The sequence below is a fragment of the Melozone crissalis genome, unplaced genomic scaffold (assembly GCF_028551555.1).
Source record: "Melozone crissalis strain CALT ecotype California unplaced genomic scaffold, PUWL_Pcris_2 ptg000733l_1, whole genome shotgun sequence".
NCBI lineage: Eukaryota > Metazoa > Chordata > Aves > Passeriformes > Passerellidae > Melozone > Melozone crissalis.
The window spans coordinates 1-17,897 of record NW_026536386.1 but is presented as its reverse complement, the minus strand read 5'-3'; the positions used below and the strand labels follow the sequence as shown (position 1 = coordinate 17,897).

General features: G+C 61.3%; 2 protein-coding genes across 2 annotated transcripts; one reads left to right on the top strand and one right to left on the bottom strand.

Moving 5' to 3' along the window:
• Positions 1–3,044: 3,044 nt before the first annotated feature.
• Positions 3,045–13,471, top strand: ERCC1 (ERCC excision repair 1, endonuclease non-catalytic subunit). The gene is made up of 9 exons (XM_054295442.1): positions 3,045–3,233; positions 3,515–4,009; positions 4,715–4,818; positions 5,753–5,852; positions 7,592–7,668; positions 9,625–9,724; positions 10,959–11,030; positions 12,323–12,391; positions 13,382–13,471. Exons 1-9 carry the CDS (start codon positions 3,105–3,107, stop codon positions 13,433–13,435), a joined length of 1,200 nt encoding a protein of 399 aa, XP_054151417.1. The 5' UTR covers positions 3,045–3,104; the 3' UTR covers positions 13,436–13,471.
• A 549-nt stretch (positions 13,472–14,020) lies between these two features.
• Positions 14,021–17,549, bottom strand: POLR1G (RNA polymerase I subunit G; the record flags this gene model as incomplete). The annotated part of the gene is made up of 2 exons (XM_054295443.1): positions 14,021–14,600; positions 17,429–17,549. Coding segments are annotated over 2 exons (650 nt in total), but the record flags the coding sequence as incomplete, so codon positions are not given.
• Positions 17,550–17,897: the final 348 nt, after the last annotated feature.

The following is a 17,897-nucleotide window of genomic DNA, read 5'->3' as shown; positions in this document are numbered from 1 at the left end:
CCAGCGCTGGATTTACCGCGTGGACCCCACGCGCGTCAACGAGTTCGGGGGCACCGGGGAGGCCCCCCCGGCCCCCCAGAGCCCCCCGGGGGGCAAAAAGAACGACTGAGAGCGCCCCTCCCCCACCCGGAACCTTCCAGAACCTTCCCCCCCCCCCCCCCCCCCCCACGCCGGGGGCCCGGGCTCCCATTGGCCAGCTGCGGTTTGGGGGGGGATTTTGGGGTTTTTTTGGGGGGTGACACCTCCTGTCCCTTCCCGGGTTCCATTGGCCCAATTGGGATTTGGGGGAGGTTTTGGGGGGGATTTTGGGGGTTTTTGGGGGGATTTTGGGTTATGAAACCCCAAAACCTCCTCCCCTCCTGGGTTCCCATTGGCCAGTTGGATTTTGGGGGGTTTTTGGGGGGGATTTTGGGGTTTTTGGGGGCATTTTGGGTTATGAAACCCCAAAACCTCCTCCCCTCCCGGGTTCCCATTGGCCAGCTGGGGTTTGGGGGGATTGGGGGGATTTTGGGGTTTTTTGGGGGGATTTTGGGTTATGAAACCCCAAACCCTCCTCCCCTCCCGGGTCCCATTGGCCAGTTGATTTTCGGGGGGGGTTTGGGGGGATTTTGGGGGTTTTTGGGGGGATTTTGGGTTATGAAAACCCAAAACCTCCTCCCCTCCCGGGTTCCATTGGCCAGTTAGATTTTGGGGGGTTTTGGGGGGGATTTTGGGGTTTTTGGGGGCATTTTGGGTTATGAAACCCCAAAACCTCCTCCCCTCCCGGGTTCCCATGGTCAGTTGGATTTTGGGGGGGTTTTGGGGGGGATTTTAGGGTTTTTGGGGGCATTTTGGGTTATGAAAACCCCAAAACCTCCTCCCCTCCCGGGTTCCCATTGGCCAGTTGGATTTTGGGGGGGTTTTGGGGGGATTTTGGGGTTTTTGGGGGGGATTTTGGGTTGTGAAACCCAAAACCTCCTCCCCTCCCGGGTTCCATTGGCCAGCTGGGGTTTGGGGGATTTGGGGGGATTTTGGGGTTTTTGGGGGGATTTTGGGTTATGAAACCCCAAAACCTCCTCCCCTCCTGGGCTCCCATTGGCCAGTTGGATTTTGGGGGGATTTGGGGGGATTTTGGGGTTTTTGGGGGGTGTCTCCTCCTGTCCATCCCTTCCTGGATTCCCATTGGCCAGTTGGGATTTTGGGGGGTTTTGGGGGGGTTTTGGGGGGTGACATCTCCTGTCCCATCCCTTCCTGGATTCTCATTGGCCAGTCGGGATTTTGGGGGATTTGGGGTTTTTTGGGGCTTATTTTGGGTTATAAACCCAAACCTCTCCCCTCCCGGGTTCCCATTGGCCAGTTGATTTTGGGGTTTTGGGGGGTTTTTGGGGGTTGTCACCCTCTCCTCTCCCCCTTCCCAGGTTGCCATTGGCCAATCGGGATTTTGGGGGATTTTGGGGGGTTTTTTAGGGGGTGTCACCTCCTGTCCCCTCCCCTCCTGAGTTCCCATTGGCCAATCGGGATTTTGGGGGGATTTTGGGGGCATTTGGGGGGTGTTGGGGTCTTATTTTGGGTTATAAAACCCCAAAACCCCCTCCCCCCCTGAGTTCCCATTGGCCAATCGGGATTTTGGGGGGATTTTGGAGATTTTTGGCGTGTCACCTCCTGTCCCTTCTCCTCCTGGATTCCCATTGGCCAGTTGGGATTTTGGGGGGTTTTTAGGGGGTGTCTCCTCCGTCCCCTCCCCTCCTGGATTCCCATTGGCCAGTCGGGATTTTGGGGGGTTTTTTGGGGTTTTTGGGGGTGTCACCCTCTCCTCTCCCCCTTCCAGGCCAATCGAGATTTTTGGGGTTTTTGGGGGGATTTGTCACCTCCTGTCCCCTCCCAGGTTCCCATTGACCAATCGGGAAAAAATCCCCCCATTTTGGGGGGATTTTGGGGTTTCTCACCCCCTGTCCCCTCCTCTCCTCTCCCCCGAGTTCCCATTGGCCACTCGGGATTTTGGGCGGATTTTGGGGGGGTTTTTGGGGTATTTTGGGGGGGATTCGTCCCCTCCCGCCCCCCGGCGCCCCCTGCCGGTGTCCGGTGTCGCTCCCGGTGTCGTCGCGTCCCCGTCGTGCTCCATCCATCCATTGTCCGGTGTGGTAGGAAAAGTGTCCACGGAGCCATAAAGAGCTGATTTCACCCAAAAACCATTCCGGGTTTTTTATTCATCGCGGGGTTTCCCTCCCGCTTCGGGGTTGAGCCGTTTTTGGGGGGATTTCAGATTTTTGGGGGGATTTTTCCCAATTTTTGAGGGAATTTTCCCGATTTTTGGGATTTCCGCACCTTTTTGTGCTTGGCAAAGTCGCCTGGGGCGGAGCAGCAGCTCCAGGGAAGAGGGAGCCCCAATTTGGGGAGGGGTCCCGGGGGTCCCCGATAATTTGGGGAGGGGTCCCGGGGGTCCCGGTAATTTGGGGAGGGGTCCCAGTGGTCCGTTAATTCAGGGAAGAGTTCCCGTTAATTTGGGGGGGTCCCGTTAATTTGGGGAGGGGTCTCGGTAATTTGGGGAGGGGTCCCGTTAATTTGGGGTGGGATCCCGGGGGTCCCGGTAATTCGAGGAGGGGTCCCATTAATTTGGGGAGGGGTCCCGGGGTGTCCCGTTAATTCAGGGAGCGGTCTCGGTAATTCGGGGAGGGGTCCCGTTGGTCCCTCCCGGGCCGATCCCGGTCCCGCTCTTGGATTCTGACCCTGGGAGGGTCCCCGGTAATTTGGGGAGGGGTCCCCGTTAATTTTGGGGGGTCCCGGGGGTCTCTCGGTGTCCCCGATTGTCACTGTCACTCATGGGGGCGTGGTCTTTCCGCCATAGCCACGCCCACCAACGCACGGAGGTCCCGCCCCTTCCTATGGCGGGAAAGGGGCGTGGTTCCATGATTTGATTGACAGCACAGCGGGTCCAATGGTGAGGGAGGGCATCGGCACGCCCCTTCCGCGGGACCGGAGCGCGCGCGGCGGCTCCGGAACCCCAAAACCGAACCCGGGAACCCCGGAACCGAACCGGGATCCCAACACCGAACTGGGAACCCCAAAACCGAACCCGGGACCCCGGAACCGAACCCGGGACCCCCGAACCGATCCCGAACCCCGGCATGGACCCGGACCCGGACCCGGACCCGAATCCCGGAGCCGCCACCGACCCGGCACCGGCACCGGCAGCGGCAGCGGGGGGGAAGCGGCGGCGGTTCACGGTTCGGCAGGAGGGCCCTGAAGAATCCCCGGTACCGGCGGTGGCGGGAGCGGAACCGGGGACCGAGAACGGGGGACCGGGGAGGGGGCGGGACCGGGTGAGGGGACCGGGGACTGGGAATGGGGGCATCACGGGGAACCGGGAACGGGGAACCGGGGTTGGTGACCGGGAAGGGGGCCGGGGACCGAACGGGGAACCGGGGGCGGAACCGGGGGTGGTGAACGGGAACGGGACCGGGGACATCACGGGGGACCGGGAAAGGTCCGGGGGGGTGTCCCCGGTGTCACCGGAGCTGTCCCGGTGTCCCCCCAGGTCCCGTCGCTGTTCAGAGCCTCCTCCGCGCCTTCCCCGGTGCCGGTGCCGGGTCCTGGTCCGATTCCGGTTCCGATCCCGCCCGGTCCCGGTTCTTACGCTGAGTTCGTGGTGAGGGGCACGGGGGGAACCGGGAAGGACCGGGACCAGAACCGGGGTCAGAACCGGGAGCGGGATCAGAACCGGAACGAGAACCAGGATCAGAACCGGGATCAGAACCGGGACCGGGAGCGGGATCCGGGACCCACCGGAGCCGCCCCCTCGGGAGCCCTCCCGGGACCGCCGGGACCCCTCCCGACCCCCGGGGATCAGAACCGGGACCGGGACCGGGACCGGCCCCGGGACCAGGACCGGGAGCAGAACCGAGACCAGGACCGGGATCAGAACCGGGACCGGGACCGGGACCGGGACCGGGCCGAGCCCCGGGAGGTTCCGGCCCTGCCCGCGATCAAACCGGGCACCAAGAGCAGCAGCATCATCGTCAGCCCGCGGCAGGTGGGCGGGGCCATGTCGCGACATGGGCGGGGTCTGTCCATGGCGGGTGGGCGGGGCCATGTCGCGACATGGGCGGGGTTGTGCCTGATGCGGTGGGGCTGGGCTCATATCGCGACATGGGGGTGTCCTGACCCCGATATCGCAGGTTTTGGGTTCATGTCGCGACATAGGGGGTGTGTGCCTGGGGTTGGGGGCTCATGTCGTGACATGGGGGAGTGTGTCCGGGTGGCTCATGTTGCGACATGGAGGGTCTGTGCCTGGGGTTGGGGCTCATGTCGTGACATGTGGGGGTCTGTCCCAGGGCTCATGTCGCGACGTGGGGGGTGTGTCCCCCTGCTGCTCATGTTGCGATATGGGGGGGTCTGTCCCCTGATTTGGGGCTCATGTCATGACATGTGGGGGTTTGTCCCGGGGCTCATGTCGCGACATGGGGAGTGCGTCTCGGGGCTCATGTCATGACATGGGGAGGTCTGTCCTCAATATCGTGAGTTTGGGCTCATATCACGACACAGGGGGCTCATGTCACGACGTGGGGAGTCTGCCCTGAGGCTCATATCACGGCACTGGGGGCTCATATCGTGACATGGGGGGGGGCTCATATCGCGATATGTGGGGGCTCCTATCACAACATGGCAGCTCATATCGCGACACGCGGGGGCTCCTGTCGCGATACGGGGCCTCATGTCGCGACACGCCCGTCCCCAGCGCGGCAATCCCGTGCTCCGCTTCATCCGAAACGTCCCCTGGGAGTTCGGGGACGTCAGCCCCGACTTCGTCCTGGGCACCTCCAGCTGCGCCCTCTTCCTCAGGTCAGGCCACCGGCGTCCCCAAAGTGTCCCCAAAGTGTCCCCAGGTGTGCCCAGGTGTCCCCAAAGTGTCCCCACAGGGTGCCCAGGTGTCCCCAAGTGTGCCCTCAGGGTCCCCAGGTGTGCCCAGGTGTCCCCAAGGTGTCCCTGAGCTCACCTCTGATGTCCCCAAGGGTCCCCAGGTGTCTCCAAGTGCCCCCAAATGTCCCCTCAAGTGTCCCCAGCTGTCCCCAGGTGTCCCCAAAGTGTCCCCTCAGGGTCCCCAGGTGTGCCCAAGGGTGCCCAGGTGTGCCCAGCTCTCCCCAGGTGTGTCCCCAGCTGTCCCCAGGGATACCTCAATGTCCCCAGGTGTCCCCAGGTGTCCCCAGGTGTCCCCTGACTGTCCCCTGTGTCCCCAGCTGTCCCCAGGGATACCTCAATGTCCCCAGGTGTCCCCAGGTGTCCCCAGGTGTCCCCTGACTGTCCCCTGTGTCCCCAGGTGTCCCCAGGTGTGTCCCCAGGTGTCCCCTGACTGTCCCCAGGTGTCCCCAGGTGTCCCCCAGTGTCCCCAGGTGTCCCCAGGTGTCCCCATGTGTCCCCAGGTGTATCCCCAAGTGTGTCCCCAGGTGTCCCCAGGTGTCCCCTGACTGTCCCCTGTGTCCCCAGCCTGCGCTATCACCACCTGCACCCCGGGTACATCCCAGCTGTGTCCCCAGGTGTCCCCCAGTGTCCCCAGGTGTGTCCCCAGGTGTGTCCCCAGGTGTCCCCTGACTGTCCCCTGTGTCCCCAGCCTGCGCTATCACCACCTGCACCCCGGGTACATCCCAGCTGTGTCCCCAGGTGTCCCCCAGTGTCCCCAAGTGTGTCCCCAGGTGTCCCCAGGTGTCCCCAGGTGTCCCCAGCTGTGTCCCCAGGTGTCCCCAGGTGTCCCCATGATGTCCCCCCTCTGTGTCCCCAGCCTGCGCTATCACCACCTGCACCCCGGGTACATCCACGAGCGGCTGCGGGCGCTGGGGCGGAGCTTCGGCCTCCAGGTGCTGCTGCTGCAGGTGGACGTGGTGAGGTGGCACTGTCACTGTCATTGTCACATTGTCATTGTCACATTGTCACATTGTCACTGTCATTGTCACATTGTCATTGTCATTGTCACTGTCATTGTTATTGTGTCACTGTCACTGTGTCCCTACACCCCTCCAGGTGCTGCTGCTGCAGGTGGACGTGGTGAGGTGGCACTGTCACTGTCATTGTCACATTGTCACATTGTCACATTGTCACATTGTCACTGTCATTGTCACATTGTCATTGTCATTGTCACTGTCATTGTTATTGTGTCACTGTCACTGTGTCCCTACACCCCTCCAGGTGCTGCTGCTGCAGGTGGACGTGGTGAGGTGGCACTGTCACTGTCATTGTCACATTGTCATTGTCACTGTCACATTGTCACATTGTCATTGTCACCTTGTCATTGTCATTGTCACTGTCATTGTTATTGTGTCACTGTCACCGTGTCCATACACCCCTCCAGGTGCTGCTGCTGCAGGTGGACGTGGTGAGGTGGCACTGTCACATTGTGTCATTGTCATTGTCACCTTGTCACTGTCACGTTGTCATTGTCATTGTCACCTTGTTACTGTCATTGTCACGGTCAGTGTCACTGTGGCCCCTCCCATGTCCCTGTCCCCTGTCCCTGTCCCCTGACTGTCCCTGACCCCCCTGTGTCCCCTCTCTGTCCCCTCACTGTTCCCTCACTGTCCCCTCTGTGTCCCCTCTGTGTCCCCCCTGTGTCCCCCCTCACTGTCCCCTCACTGTCCCCTCGCTGTCCCCTCTGTGTCCCCTCACCTGTCCATCCCCTCTGTGTCCCCTGTGTCCTCATCTCACCTGTCCCCTGTGTCCCCTGTGTCCCCCCTGTGTCCCCTCTGTGTCCCCTGTGTCCCCTGTCCCCATCTCACCTGTCCCCTCACTGTCCCCTGTGTCCCCTCACTGTCCCCTCACTGTCCCCTCATTGTCCCCTCACTGTCCCCTCTGTGTCCCCCCTCTCTGTCCCCCCTGTGTCCCCTCACTGTCCCCTCACTGTCCCCTCACTGTCCCCTCTGTGTCCCCCCTCACTGTCCCCCCTGTGTCCCCTCACTGTCCCCTCACTGTCCCCTCATTGTCCCCTCACTGTCCCCTCTGTGTCCCCCCTCACTGTCCCCCCTGTGTCCCCTCACTGTCCCCTCACTGTCCCCTCACTGTCCCCTCACTGTCCCCTCTGTGTCCCCCCTCTCTGTCCCCTCTGTGTCCCCCCTCACTGTCCCCTCACTGTCCCCCCTCTGTCCCCTCTCTGTCCCCTCGCTGTCCCCCCTCTGTCCCCTCACTGTCCCCTGTGTCCCCTCACTGTCCCCTCACTGTCCCCTCTCTGTCCCCTCACTGTCCCCTGTGTCCCCTCACTGTCCCCTCACTGTCCCCTCACTGTCCCCCCTGTGTCCCCTCTGTGTCCCCTCACTGTCCCCTCACTGTCCCCTCACTGTCCCCTCACTGTCCCCCCTCTGTCCCCCCTGTGTCCCCTCACTGTCCCCTCACTGTCCCCTCACTGTCCCCTCGCTGTCCCCCCTCTGTCCCCTCACTGTCCCCTCTCTGTCCCCTCTGTGTCCCCTCTGTGTCCCCTCACTGTCCCCTCACTGTCCCCTCACTGTCCCCTGTGTCCCCTCACTGTCCCCTCACTGTCCCCTCACTGTCCCCTCACTGTCCCCTCACTGTCCCCCCTCTGTCCCCTCACTGTCCCCTCTCTGTCCCCCCTCTGTCCCCTCTCTGTCCCCAGCGTGACCCCCAGCAGTCGCTCAAGGACCTGGCCAAGGTTTGTCTGCTCACGGACTGCACGCTGCTGCTGGCGTGGAGGTACTGTCCCCGGTGTCACCGAATGTCACCGAATGTCCCCACAATGTCCCCACAATGTCCCCAATGTTCCCAATCCCCCCAATGCCTCAAATCCCCCAATGTCCCCAAACATCTCCAAGTGTCCCCAATGTCACAAAACATCCCCAATATCCCAAATGTCCCCAATCCCCCCAATGTCCCACGTCCCCAAATGTCCCCAAATGTCCCCAAATGTCCCCAATATCCCTGAATGTCCCCAAATGTACCCAAATGTACCCAAATGTACCCAAAATGTCCCCAATGTCCCAATATCCCCAAATGTCCCCAACTTCCTGAAATGTTCCCAAACATCTTTAAATGTCCCCAATGTCCCCAATGTCCCCAAATGTCCCCAATGTCCCTGATGTCCCCAACACTCCCAATGCGCCCAATGTCTCCAACATCCCCAAATATCCCCCAATGTCCCCAATGTCCCCCAATGTCCCTAAAATGTCCCCAATCCCCCCAATGTTCCCAATGCCCCCAATGTCCACACTGATGTCCCAAGTGTCCCCAACGCCCCCAATGTCCCCAAATCCCCCCAATGTCCCCAACATCCTCAATATCCCCCCAATGTCCTCAAGTGTCCCCAAAATCCCCAATGTCCCCAATCCCCACAATGTCCCCAATGCCCCCAATGTCCCCAATGTCCCAAAATCCCCAATGTCCCCAATCCCCCCGATGTCCCCGATGTCCCCAATCCCCCCAATGTCCCCAATGTCCCCAATGCCCCCGATGTCCCCAATGTCCCCAATGATGTCCCCAGTGTCCCCAATCCCCCCAATGTCCCCAATGTCCCCAATGTCCCCAATGCCCCGATGTCCCCAATGTCCCCGATGTCCCCAATGTCCCCAGCGCTGTCCCCAGTGCTGTCCCCGCTGTCCCCAGTGCTGTCCCCAGCGCTGTCCCCGCTGTCCCTGCTGTCCCTGCTGTCCCCAGCGCTGTCCCCGCTGTCCCCAATGTCCCCAGCGCTGTCCCCGCTGTCCCCAGCGCTGTCCCCAGCGCTGTCCCCGCTGTCCCCGCTGTCCCCAGTGCTGTCCCCGCTGTCCCCAGCGCTGTCCCCAATGTCCCCAGTGCTGTCCCCGCTGTCCCCGCTGTCCCCAGCGCTGTCCCCAATGTCCCCAGTGCTGTCCCCAGCGCTGTCTCCAATGTCCCCAGCGCTGTCCCCGCTGTCCCTGCTGTCCCCGCTGTCCCCAATGTCCCCAGCGCTGTCCCCAATGTCCCCAGCGCTGTCCCCGCTGTCCCCGCTGTCCCCAATGTCCCCAGTGCTGTCCCCGCTGTCCCCAGCGCTGTCCCCGCTGTCCCCAATGTCCCCAGCGCTGTCCCCGCTGTCCCCGCTGTCCCCAGCGCTGTCCCCAATGTCCCCAGTGCTGTCCCCGCTGTCCCCAGCGCTGTCCCCGCTGTCCCCGCTGTCCCCAGTGCTGTCCCCGCTGTCCCCGCTGTCCCCAGCGCTGTCCCCAATGTCCCCAGTGCTGTCCCCGCTGTCCCCAGCGCTGTCCCCAATGTCCCCAGTGCTGTCCCCGCTGTCCCCAGTGCTGTCCCCGCTGTCCCCGCTGTCCCCAGCGCTGTCCCCGCTGTCCCCAATGTCCCCAGTGCTGTCCCCGCTGTCCCCAGCGCTGTCCCCGCTGTCCCCAGCGCTGTCCCCGCTGTCCCCGCTGTCCCCAATGTCCCCAGCGCTGTCCCCGATGTCCCCAGCGCTGTCCCTGCTGTCCCCGCTGTCCCCAATGTCCCCAGTGCTGTCCCCGCTGTCCCCAGTGCTGTCCCCAGCGCTGTCCCCAGCGCTGTCCCCGCTGTCCCCAGTGATGTCCCCAGCGCTGTCCCCAATGTCCCCAGCGCTGTCCCTGCTGTCCCCAGCGCTGTCCCCGCTGTCCCCGCTGTCCCCAGCGCTGTCCCCAGCGCTGTCCCCGCTGTCCCCAGCGCTGTCCCCAATGTCCCCAGCCCGGAGGAGGCCGGCCGTTACCTGGAGACGTTCAAGTCGTACGAGCAGAAGCCGCCGGATCTGCTGAAGGAGCGCGTGGAGCAGGACTTCCTGTCCCGGGTCCGTGTCCCCGTGTCCCCAAATGTCCCCAAGCGTGACCTCAGGGTCCCCAGGTGTGCCCAGGATGTCCCTCAGTGTCCCCAGTGTCCCCAGGTGTCCCCAGGTGTCCCCAAATGTCACCAAGTGTGTCCTCAGGGTCCCCAGGTGTACCCAGGATGTCCCTCAGTGTCCCCAAATGTCACCAGGTGTCCCCAGGTGTCCCCAAGCGTGTCCTCGGGGTCCCCAGGTGCACCCAGGATGTCCCTCAGTGTCCCCAAATGTCCCCAGGTGTCCCCAAGTGTGTCCTCAGGGTCCCCAGGTGCGCCCAGGATGTCCCTCAGTGTCCCCAAATGTCACCAGGTGTCCCCAGGTGTCCCCAAGCGTGTCCTCAGGGTCCCCAGGTGCGCCCAGGATGTCCCTCAGTGTCCCCAGCGTCCCCAAATGTCCCCAAGCATGTCCTCGGGGTCCCCAGGTGTGCCCAGGATGTCCCTCAGTGTCCCCAAATGTCACCAGGTGTCCCCAGGTGTCCCCAAGCGTGTCCTCAGGGTCCCCAGGTGTGCCCAGGATGTCCCTCAGTGTCCCCAAATGTCACCAGGTGTCCCCAAATGTCCCCAAGCGTGTCCTCAGGGTCCCCAGGTGTGCCCAGGATGTCCCCAAGTGTCCCCAGTGTCCCCAAATGTCCCCAAGCGTGTCCTCAGGGTCCCCAGGTGCGCCCAGGATGTCCCTCAGTGTCCCCAAATGTCCCCAAAATGTGTCCTCAGGTGTTCCCAGGTGTGCCAGGTGTCCCCAGGTGTCCCCAAATGTGCCCAAAAGTGTCCCCAGCTGTCCCCAGGATATCTCCAGGTGTCCCCAGGTGTGCTCTCAGTGTCCCCAAATGTCCCCAAATGTCACCAAGTGTGTCCTCAGTGTCCCCAGCTGTCCCCAGGATATCTCCAGGTGTCCCCGGGTGTGTCCTCAGTGTCCCCAAATGTCCCCAAGTGTCCCCTCAGTGTCCCCAAATGTCCCCAAGTGTCCCCTCAGTGTCTCCAGGTGTCCCCATGCGTCCCCATGTGTCCCCAAGTGTCCCCAGATGTCCCTAGGTGTGTCCCCAGGTGTCCCCTCAGTGTCCACAAGTGTCCCCAGGTGTGCCCAAATGCCCTCAGGTGTCCCCAGATGTCCCCCAGAGCATCCCCAAGTGTCCCCAGGTGTGCCCAGCTGTCCCCAAATGTCCCCCGGATGTCCCCGGATGTCCCCTGACGGTGCCACCCCCCCGCAGGTGACCGACTGCCTGACCAGCGTCAAATCCGTCAACAGGACGGACGCGCTGAGCCTGCTGGGGACCTTCGGGGTGAGCGGTGGCACTTGGGGACACCGGGGGACATCGGGGGGTGTGGCACTGCCGCGGTGTCCCCTCGGGTTTGTCACCTCACTGTCCCCCCGGTGTCCCCTCGGGTTTGTCACCTCACTGTCCCCCGGTGTCCCCTGTGGGTTTGTCACTGTGGTGTCCCCTCGGTGTCCCCGCATGTTTGTCACCTCACTGTCCCCTCGGTGTCCCCACGGGTTTGTCACCTCACTGTCCCCCCGGTGTCCCCTGTGGGTTTGTCACTGTGGTGTCCCCTCGGTGTCCCCGCATGTTTGTCACCTCACTGTCCCCTCGTGTCCCCACGGGTTTGTCACCTCACTGTCCCCTCGGTGTCCCCTCGGGTTTGTCACCTCACTGTCCCCTCAGTGTCCCCTCGGGTTTGTCACCTCACTGTCCCCTCGGTGTCCCCTGTGGGTTTGTCACCTCACTGTCACCCCGGTGTCCCCTCGGGTTTGTCACCTCACTGTCCCCCCGGTGTCCCCGCATGTTTGTCACCTCACTGTCCCCTCGGTGTCCCCACGGGTTTGTCACCTCACTGTCCCCCCGGTGTCCCTGCATGTTTGTCACCTCACTGTCCCTCGGTGTCCCCACGGGTTTGTCACCTCACTGTCCCCCGGTGTCCCCGCATGTTTGTCACCTCACTGTCCCCTCGGTGTCCCCACGGGTTTGTCACCTCACTGTCCCCCGGTGTCCCCTCGGGTTTGTCACCTCACTGTCCCCCGGTGTCCCCTCGGGTTTGTCACCTCACTGTCCCCTCGGTGTCCCCACGGGTTTGTCACCTCACTGTCCCCCCGGGGTCCCCTCATGTTTGTCACCTCACTGTCCCCTCGGTGTCCCCTCGGGTTTGTCACCTCACTGTCCCCTCGGTGTCCCCTCGGGTTTGTCACTGTGGTGTCCCCTCGGTGTCCCCTGTGGGTTTGTCACCTCACTGTCCCCTTGGTGTCCCCTCATGTTTGTCACCTCACTGTCCCCTCGGTGTCCCCTGTGGGTTTGTCACTGTGGTGTCCCCTCGGTGTCCCCTGTGGGTTTGTCACCTCACTGTCCCCTTGTGTCCCCTCATGTTGTCACCTCACTGTCCCCTCGGTGTCCCCTGTGGGTTTGTCACTGTGGTGTCCCCTCGGTGTCCCCTGTGGGTTTGTCACCTCACTGTCCCCTTGTGTCCCCTCATGTTTGTCACCTCACTGTCCCTCGGTGTCCCCTGTGGGTTTGTCCCTCACTGTCCCCCCGGTGTCCCCTCATGTTTGTCACCTCACTGTCCCCGGTGTCCCCTCCCGCAGTCGCTGGCGGCCGTGGCGGGGGCGTCGCGGGAGGATCTGTCCCTGTGTCCTGGCGTGGGGCCACAGAAGGTGAGGGACAGAATGGGGACATCGGGGACATTGGGGGGGGTTGGGGACATTGGGGACATTGGGGACATTGCCCGGGGTTGGAGACACTGGGGACACTGGGGACACTGGGGACATTTGGGGACATTGGGGGGGTTGGGGACATTTGGGACAATGGGGACATTGGGGGCATTGGGGACACTGGGGATGTTGGGACATTGGGGACATTGAAGGCATTGGGGACATTTGGGGATGTTTGGGACATTGGGGGGATTGGGGACATTTGGAGACATTGGGGACAATGGGGACATTTGGGGACATTGGGGACATTTGGGAATGCTGGAGGGACTGGGGACATTTGGGACAATGGGGACATTGGGGACACTGGGTGTCCTCCTGTCCCTCTGTCCTGGCATGGGACCCCAGAAGGTGAGGGACAGAAAGGGACAAGTTTGGGGACATTGGAGACTTTGGGACATTGGGGACATTTGGGAACACTGAGACGCTGGGGACATTGGGGACATTCAGGACATTTGGGGACACCATGGCGACATTGGGGGCATTGGGGACATTTGGGGGGATTTGGACATTTGGGACATTGGGGGCATTGGGGACATTGGGGACATTGGGGACACTGAGGACATTGGGGACATTTGGGACATTGGGGACACTGAGGACATTGGGGACATTTGGGGACATTGGGGACATTTGGGACATTGGGGACATTGGGGACATTTGGGGACATTGGGGACATTTGGGACATTGGGACACTGAGGACTTTGGGGACATTGGGGGCATTGGGGACATTTGGGACATTGGGGACATTGGGGACATTTGGGACATTGGGACACTGAGGACTTTGGGGACATTGGGGCATTGGGGACATTTGGGGGGATTTGGACATTTGGGACATTGGGGACATTGGGGGACACCATGGGGACATTTGGGGACATTGGGGACATTTGGGGACACTGGTGACACCGGTTGTGATCCTGTCCCCGTGTCCCCAACCAGGCCAAGCGTTTGTTCGATGTCCTGCACGAGCCGTTCGTCAAGGCGCCGCGATGAGCCCCAAAACCCTCAGAAATCACCCCAAAAATCCCACAAAAACCAAAAATCCCACAAAAACCCCTCCCAAAAATCACCTGAAAAGCCCCCAAAAAATCCCCAAAAATCCCACAAAATTCCCAAAATTTTCCCCCAAAATCTCCCCAAAAATTCCCCCAAAATCCTCCCAAATCCCCCCCCCCGCAAAAAACAAAAAAATCCCCCCAAGACCCCAAAAATCAAAAAAGAATTCCCCCAAAACAGCCAAAAATCCCCACAAAAACCCCAAAATCCCCCCCAAATCCTCAAAAAATTGCCCCCAATCCTCAAAATTCCCAAAATCTTCAAAAAATCCCCAGTAAATCTCAGAAAGTCTTCCAAAAATCCCCCAAAATCCCTTAAAATCCCACAAAAAATCCCAAAATTCCCCCAAACCCCCCCCCCAAAAATTCCTTAAAAATTCCTTAAAAATCCCAAAAACTCACAAAACCCCCCCCAAAAAATCCCCAGACCCCAAAATACTCAAAAAAATCCCCCCCGAAAAAATCCCCCCCAAAATTCCCATTTTTTTGGTAATAAAGGGACATTTATTTATTTAACGGTGACAAAGGTGACACCTCAGGTGACAAAGGTGACACCGCGGGTGCCACCCCGGGGTCACTCCTGCCCTTCCCTCTTCTCCTTCTTCCTCTTCTTCCTCCTCTTGGTCACCTCGGGGGGTCCCGGCCCCTCTGTCTCTGTCCCCAAGGGTGGCGCTGTCCCCAAGGGTGTCACTGTCCCCGAGGGTGTCGCTGTCCCCCCCGAGGGTGGCGCTGTCCCCAAGGGTGTCACTGTCCCCGAGGGTGGCGCTGTCCCCTCTGAGGGTGTCGCTGTCCCCAAGGGTGGCGCTGTCCCCCCCGAGGGTGGCGCTGTCCCCGCGGTGTCCCCAGGTGCCACCCTCGGTGTCCCGAAGCTGCGGGTGATGCTCAGGGTCCCCTTCATGGGGGGGGCGCAGCCCAGGGACCCCCCTGGGGACACTGGGGACAGCAGCAGGGGACAGTGCCACCCTGCCGCGGCCGGGCCGCCCCGCAGCACGTAGGTGGCACCGGGGGTGGCACTGTCACTGTTGTCGTTGTTGTCGTTGTTGTCGTTGTCACCCGGGCGGAGCCGCTCGAGGCCGTTCAGGGGCACCGGGCGGCCCTCGAGGCTGGGGGGGACAAAGGGACATTGGGGACACTGGTGACAGGGACAAAGGGACAGGGGGACACTGGTGACAGGGACAAAAGGGACAGGGGGACATTGGTGACAGGGACAAAGGGACAGGGGGACATTGGTGACATTGGTGACAGGGACAAAGGGACATTGGGGACACTGGGGACATTGGTGACAGGGACAAAGGGACATTGGGGACATTGGTGACAGTGACAAAAGGACATTGGGGACATTGGTGACAGGGACAAAGGGACATTGGGGACACTGGTGACAGGGACAAAGGGACATTGGGGACATTGGTGACAGGGACAAAAGGGACAGGGGGACACTGGTGACAGGGACAAAAGGGACATTGGGGACATTGGTGACAGTGACAAAAGGACATTGGGGACATTGGTGACAGGGACAAAGGGACAGGGGGACACTGGTGACAGGGACAAAAGGGACAGGGTGACATTGGTGACAGGGACAAAGGGACACCCCCAGTGGCATTGTCACCCCCCCATTGGCATTGGTGACAGGGACAGAGGGACAGGGGGACACTGGTGACAGGGACAAAGGGACATTGGGGACATTGGTGACAGGGACAGAGGGACAGGGGGACACTGGTGACAGGGACAAAGGGACATTGGGGACATTGGTGACAGGGACAAAGGGACAGGGGGACACTGGTGACAGGGACAAAGGGACATTGGGGACACTGGTGACAGCGACAAAGGGACAGGGTGACATTGGTGACAGGGACAAAGGGACATTGGGGACATTGGTGACAGGGACAAAAGGACATTGGGGACATTGGTGACAGGGACAAAGGGACATTGGGGACATTGGTGACAGTGACAAAGGGACAGGGGGACACTGGTGACAGGGACAAAAGGGACAGGGGGACACTGGTGACAGGGACAAAGGGACATTGGGGACATTGGTGACAGGGACAAAGGGACAGGGGGACATTGGTGACAGGGACAAAAGGACATTGGGGACATTGGTGACAGGGACAAAGGGACAGGGGGACATTGGTGACAGGGACAAAAGGACATTGGGGACATTGGTGACAGTAACAAAGGGACATTGGGGACACTGGTGACAGGGACAAAGGGACATTGGGGACATTGGTGACAGGGACAAAAGGACATTGGGGACATTGGTGACAGTGACAAAGGGACAGGGGGACATTGGTGACTGACAAAGGGACAGGGGGACACTGGTGACAGGGACAAAGGGACATTGGGGACATTGGTGACATTGGTGACAGGGACAAAGGGACATTGGGGACATTGGGGACATTGGTGACAGGGACAAAGGGACAGGGGGACACTGGTGACAGGGACAAAAGGGACAGGGGGACATTGGTGACAGGGACAAAAGGACATTGGGGACACTGGTGACAGGGACAAAAGGGACAGGGGGACATTGGTGACAGGGACAAAGGGACACCCCCAGTGGCATTGTCACTCTCACATTGGCATTGGTGACAGCGACAAAGGGACAGGGTGACATTGGTGACAGGGACAAAAGGGACAGGGGGACATTGGTGACAGGGACAAAGGGACATTGGGGACACTGGTGACAGGGACAAAGGGACAGGGGGACATTGGTGACAGGGACAAAAGGACATTGGGGACATTGGTGACAGGGACAAAGGGACAGGGGGACACTGGTGACAGTGACAAAGGGACACCCCCCAGTGGCATTGTCACCCCCCCATTGGCATTGGTGACAGGGACAGAGGGACAGGGTGACATTGGTGACAGGGACAAAGGGACACCCCCACTGGCATTGTCACCCCCACATTGTCATTGTCACTGGCCAGTGACACTGGGACCCCCCCCCATTTGTCACTGTCACTCCCCAGTGTCACTGTCACCCCCATCCCAATGACACTGCCACCCCTATCGCAGTGTCACTGTCACCCCTCAGTGTCCCCGTGTCCCCCCAGTGTCACTGTCACCCCCATCCCAGTGTCACTGTCACCCCCCCATTGTCCCAGTGTCACTGTCACCCCCAGTGTCACTGTCACCCCCCCAGTGTCCCAGTGTCGCAGTGCCATTGTCACCTTTGGGGACAGAAGTCCATCGGGGCCCGGATCAGCCACAGCTCCCTTTGGGGACCCCCAGTGTCACTGTCACCCCCCCAATGTCCCCGTGTCCCCCCCAGTGTCACTGTCACCCCCATCCCAGTGTCACTGTCACCCCCCAGTGTCACTGTCACCCCCCAGTGTCCCAGTGTCACTGTCACCCCCAATGTCCCTGTGTCCCCCCCAGTGTCACTGTCACCCCCATCCCAGTGTCACTGTCACCTCCCGTGTCCCCCCCAGTGCCATTGTCACCTTTGGGGACAGAAGTCCATCGGGGCCCCCCGGATCAGCCACAGCTCCCTTTGGGGACCCCCAGTGTCACTGTCACCCCCCATTGTCCCATTGTCCCAGTGCCATTGTCACCTTTGGGGACAGAAGTCCATCGGTGCCCGGATCAGCCACAGCTCCCTTTGGGGACCCCCAGTGTCACTGTCACCCCCCCATTGTCCCAGTGTCACTGTCACCCCCAGTGTCACTGTCACCCCCCCATTGTCCCAGTGTCACTGTCACCCCCATCCCAGTGTCACTGTCACCCCCCCAGTGTCACTGTCACCCCCATCCCAGTGTCACTGTCACCCCCCCATTGTCCCAGTGTCACTGTCACCCCCATCCCAGTGTCACTGTCACCCCCCCAGTGTCACTGTCACCCCCATCCCAGTGTCACTGTCACCCCCCCAGTGTCACTGTCACCCCCAATGTCCCAGTGTCACTGTCACCCCCCGTGTCCCCCCCAGTGCCATTGTCACCTTTGGGGACAGAAGTCCATCGGGGCCCGGATCAGCCACAGCTCCGTTTGGGGCCCCCCCATGGGGACCCCCCCGGACACGGCCTCGAACTCGGGGGGACACCGGAACCGGGGGGGTGGCCCTGGGGACACACAGGGGGTGTCACCTCAGGTGTCACCTCACGGGGTGGCACTGGGGACACGCCACGTCCCCTCTGTGTCCCCTCAATGTCCCCAATGTCCCCCTGACCCCCCAATGTCCCTCCCATGTCCCTCCCATGTCCCAGTGTCCCCCCATGTACCCCCAAGTCCCCTCCCCTGTGTCCCCAGTGTCACCAATGTCCCCCCAATGTCCCCCGGATGTCCCCATGTCCCCCCAATGTCCCCCCGATGTCTCCAATGTCCCCCCAGTGTCCCCAATGTCCCCTCCTTTCTCTGTCCCCTCCCCTGTCCCCCAATGTCCCCCTGATGTCGCCAATGTCCCCCAGACC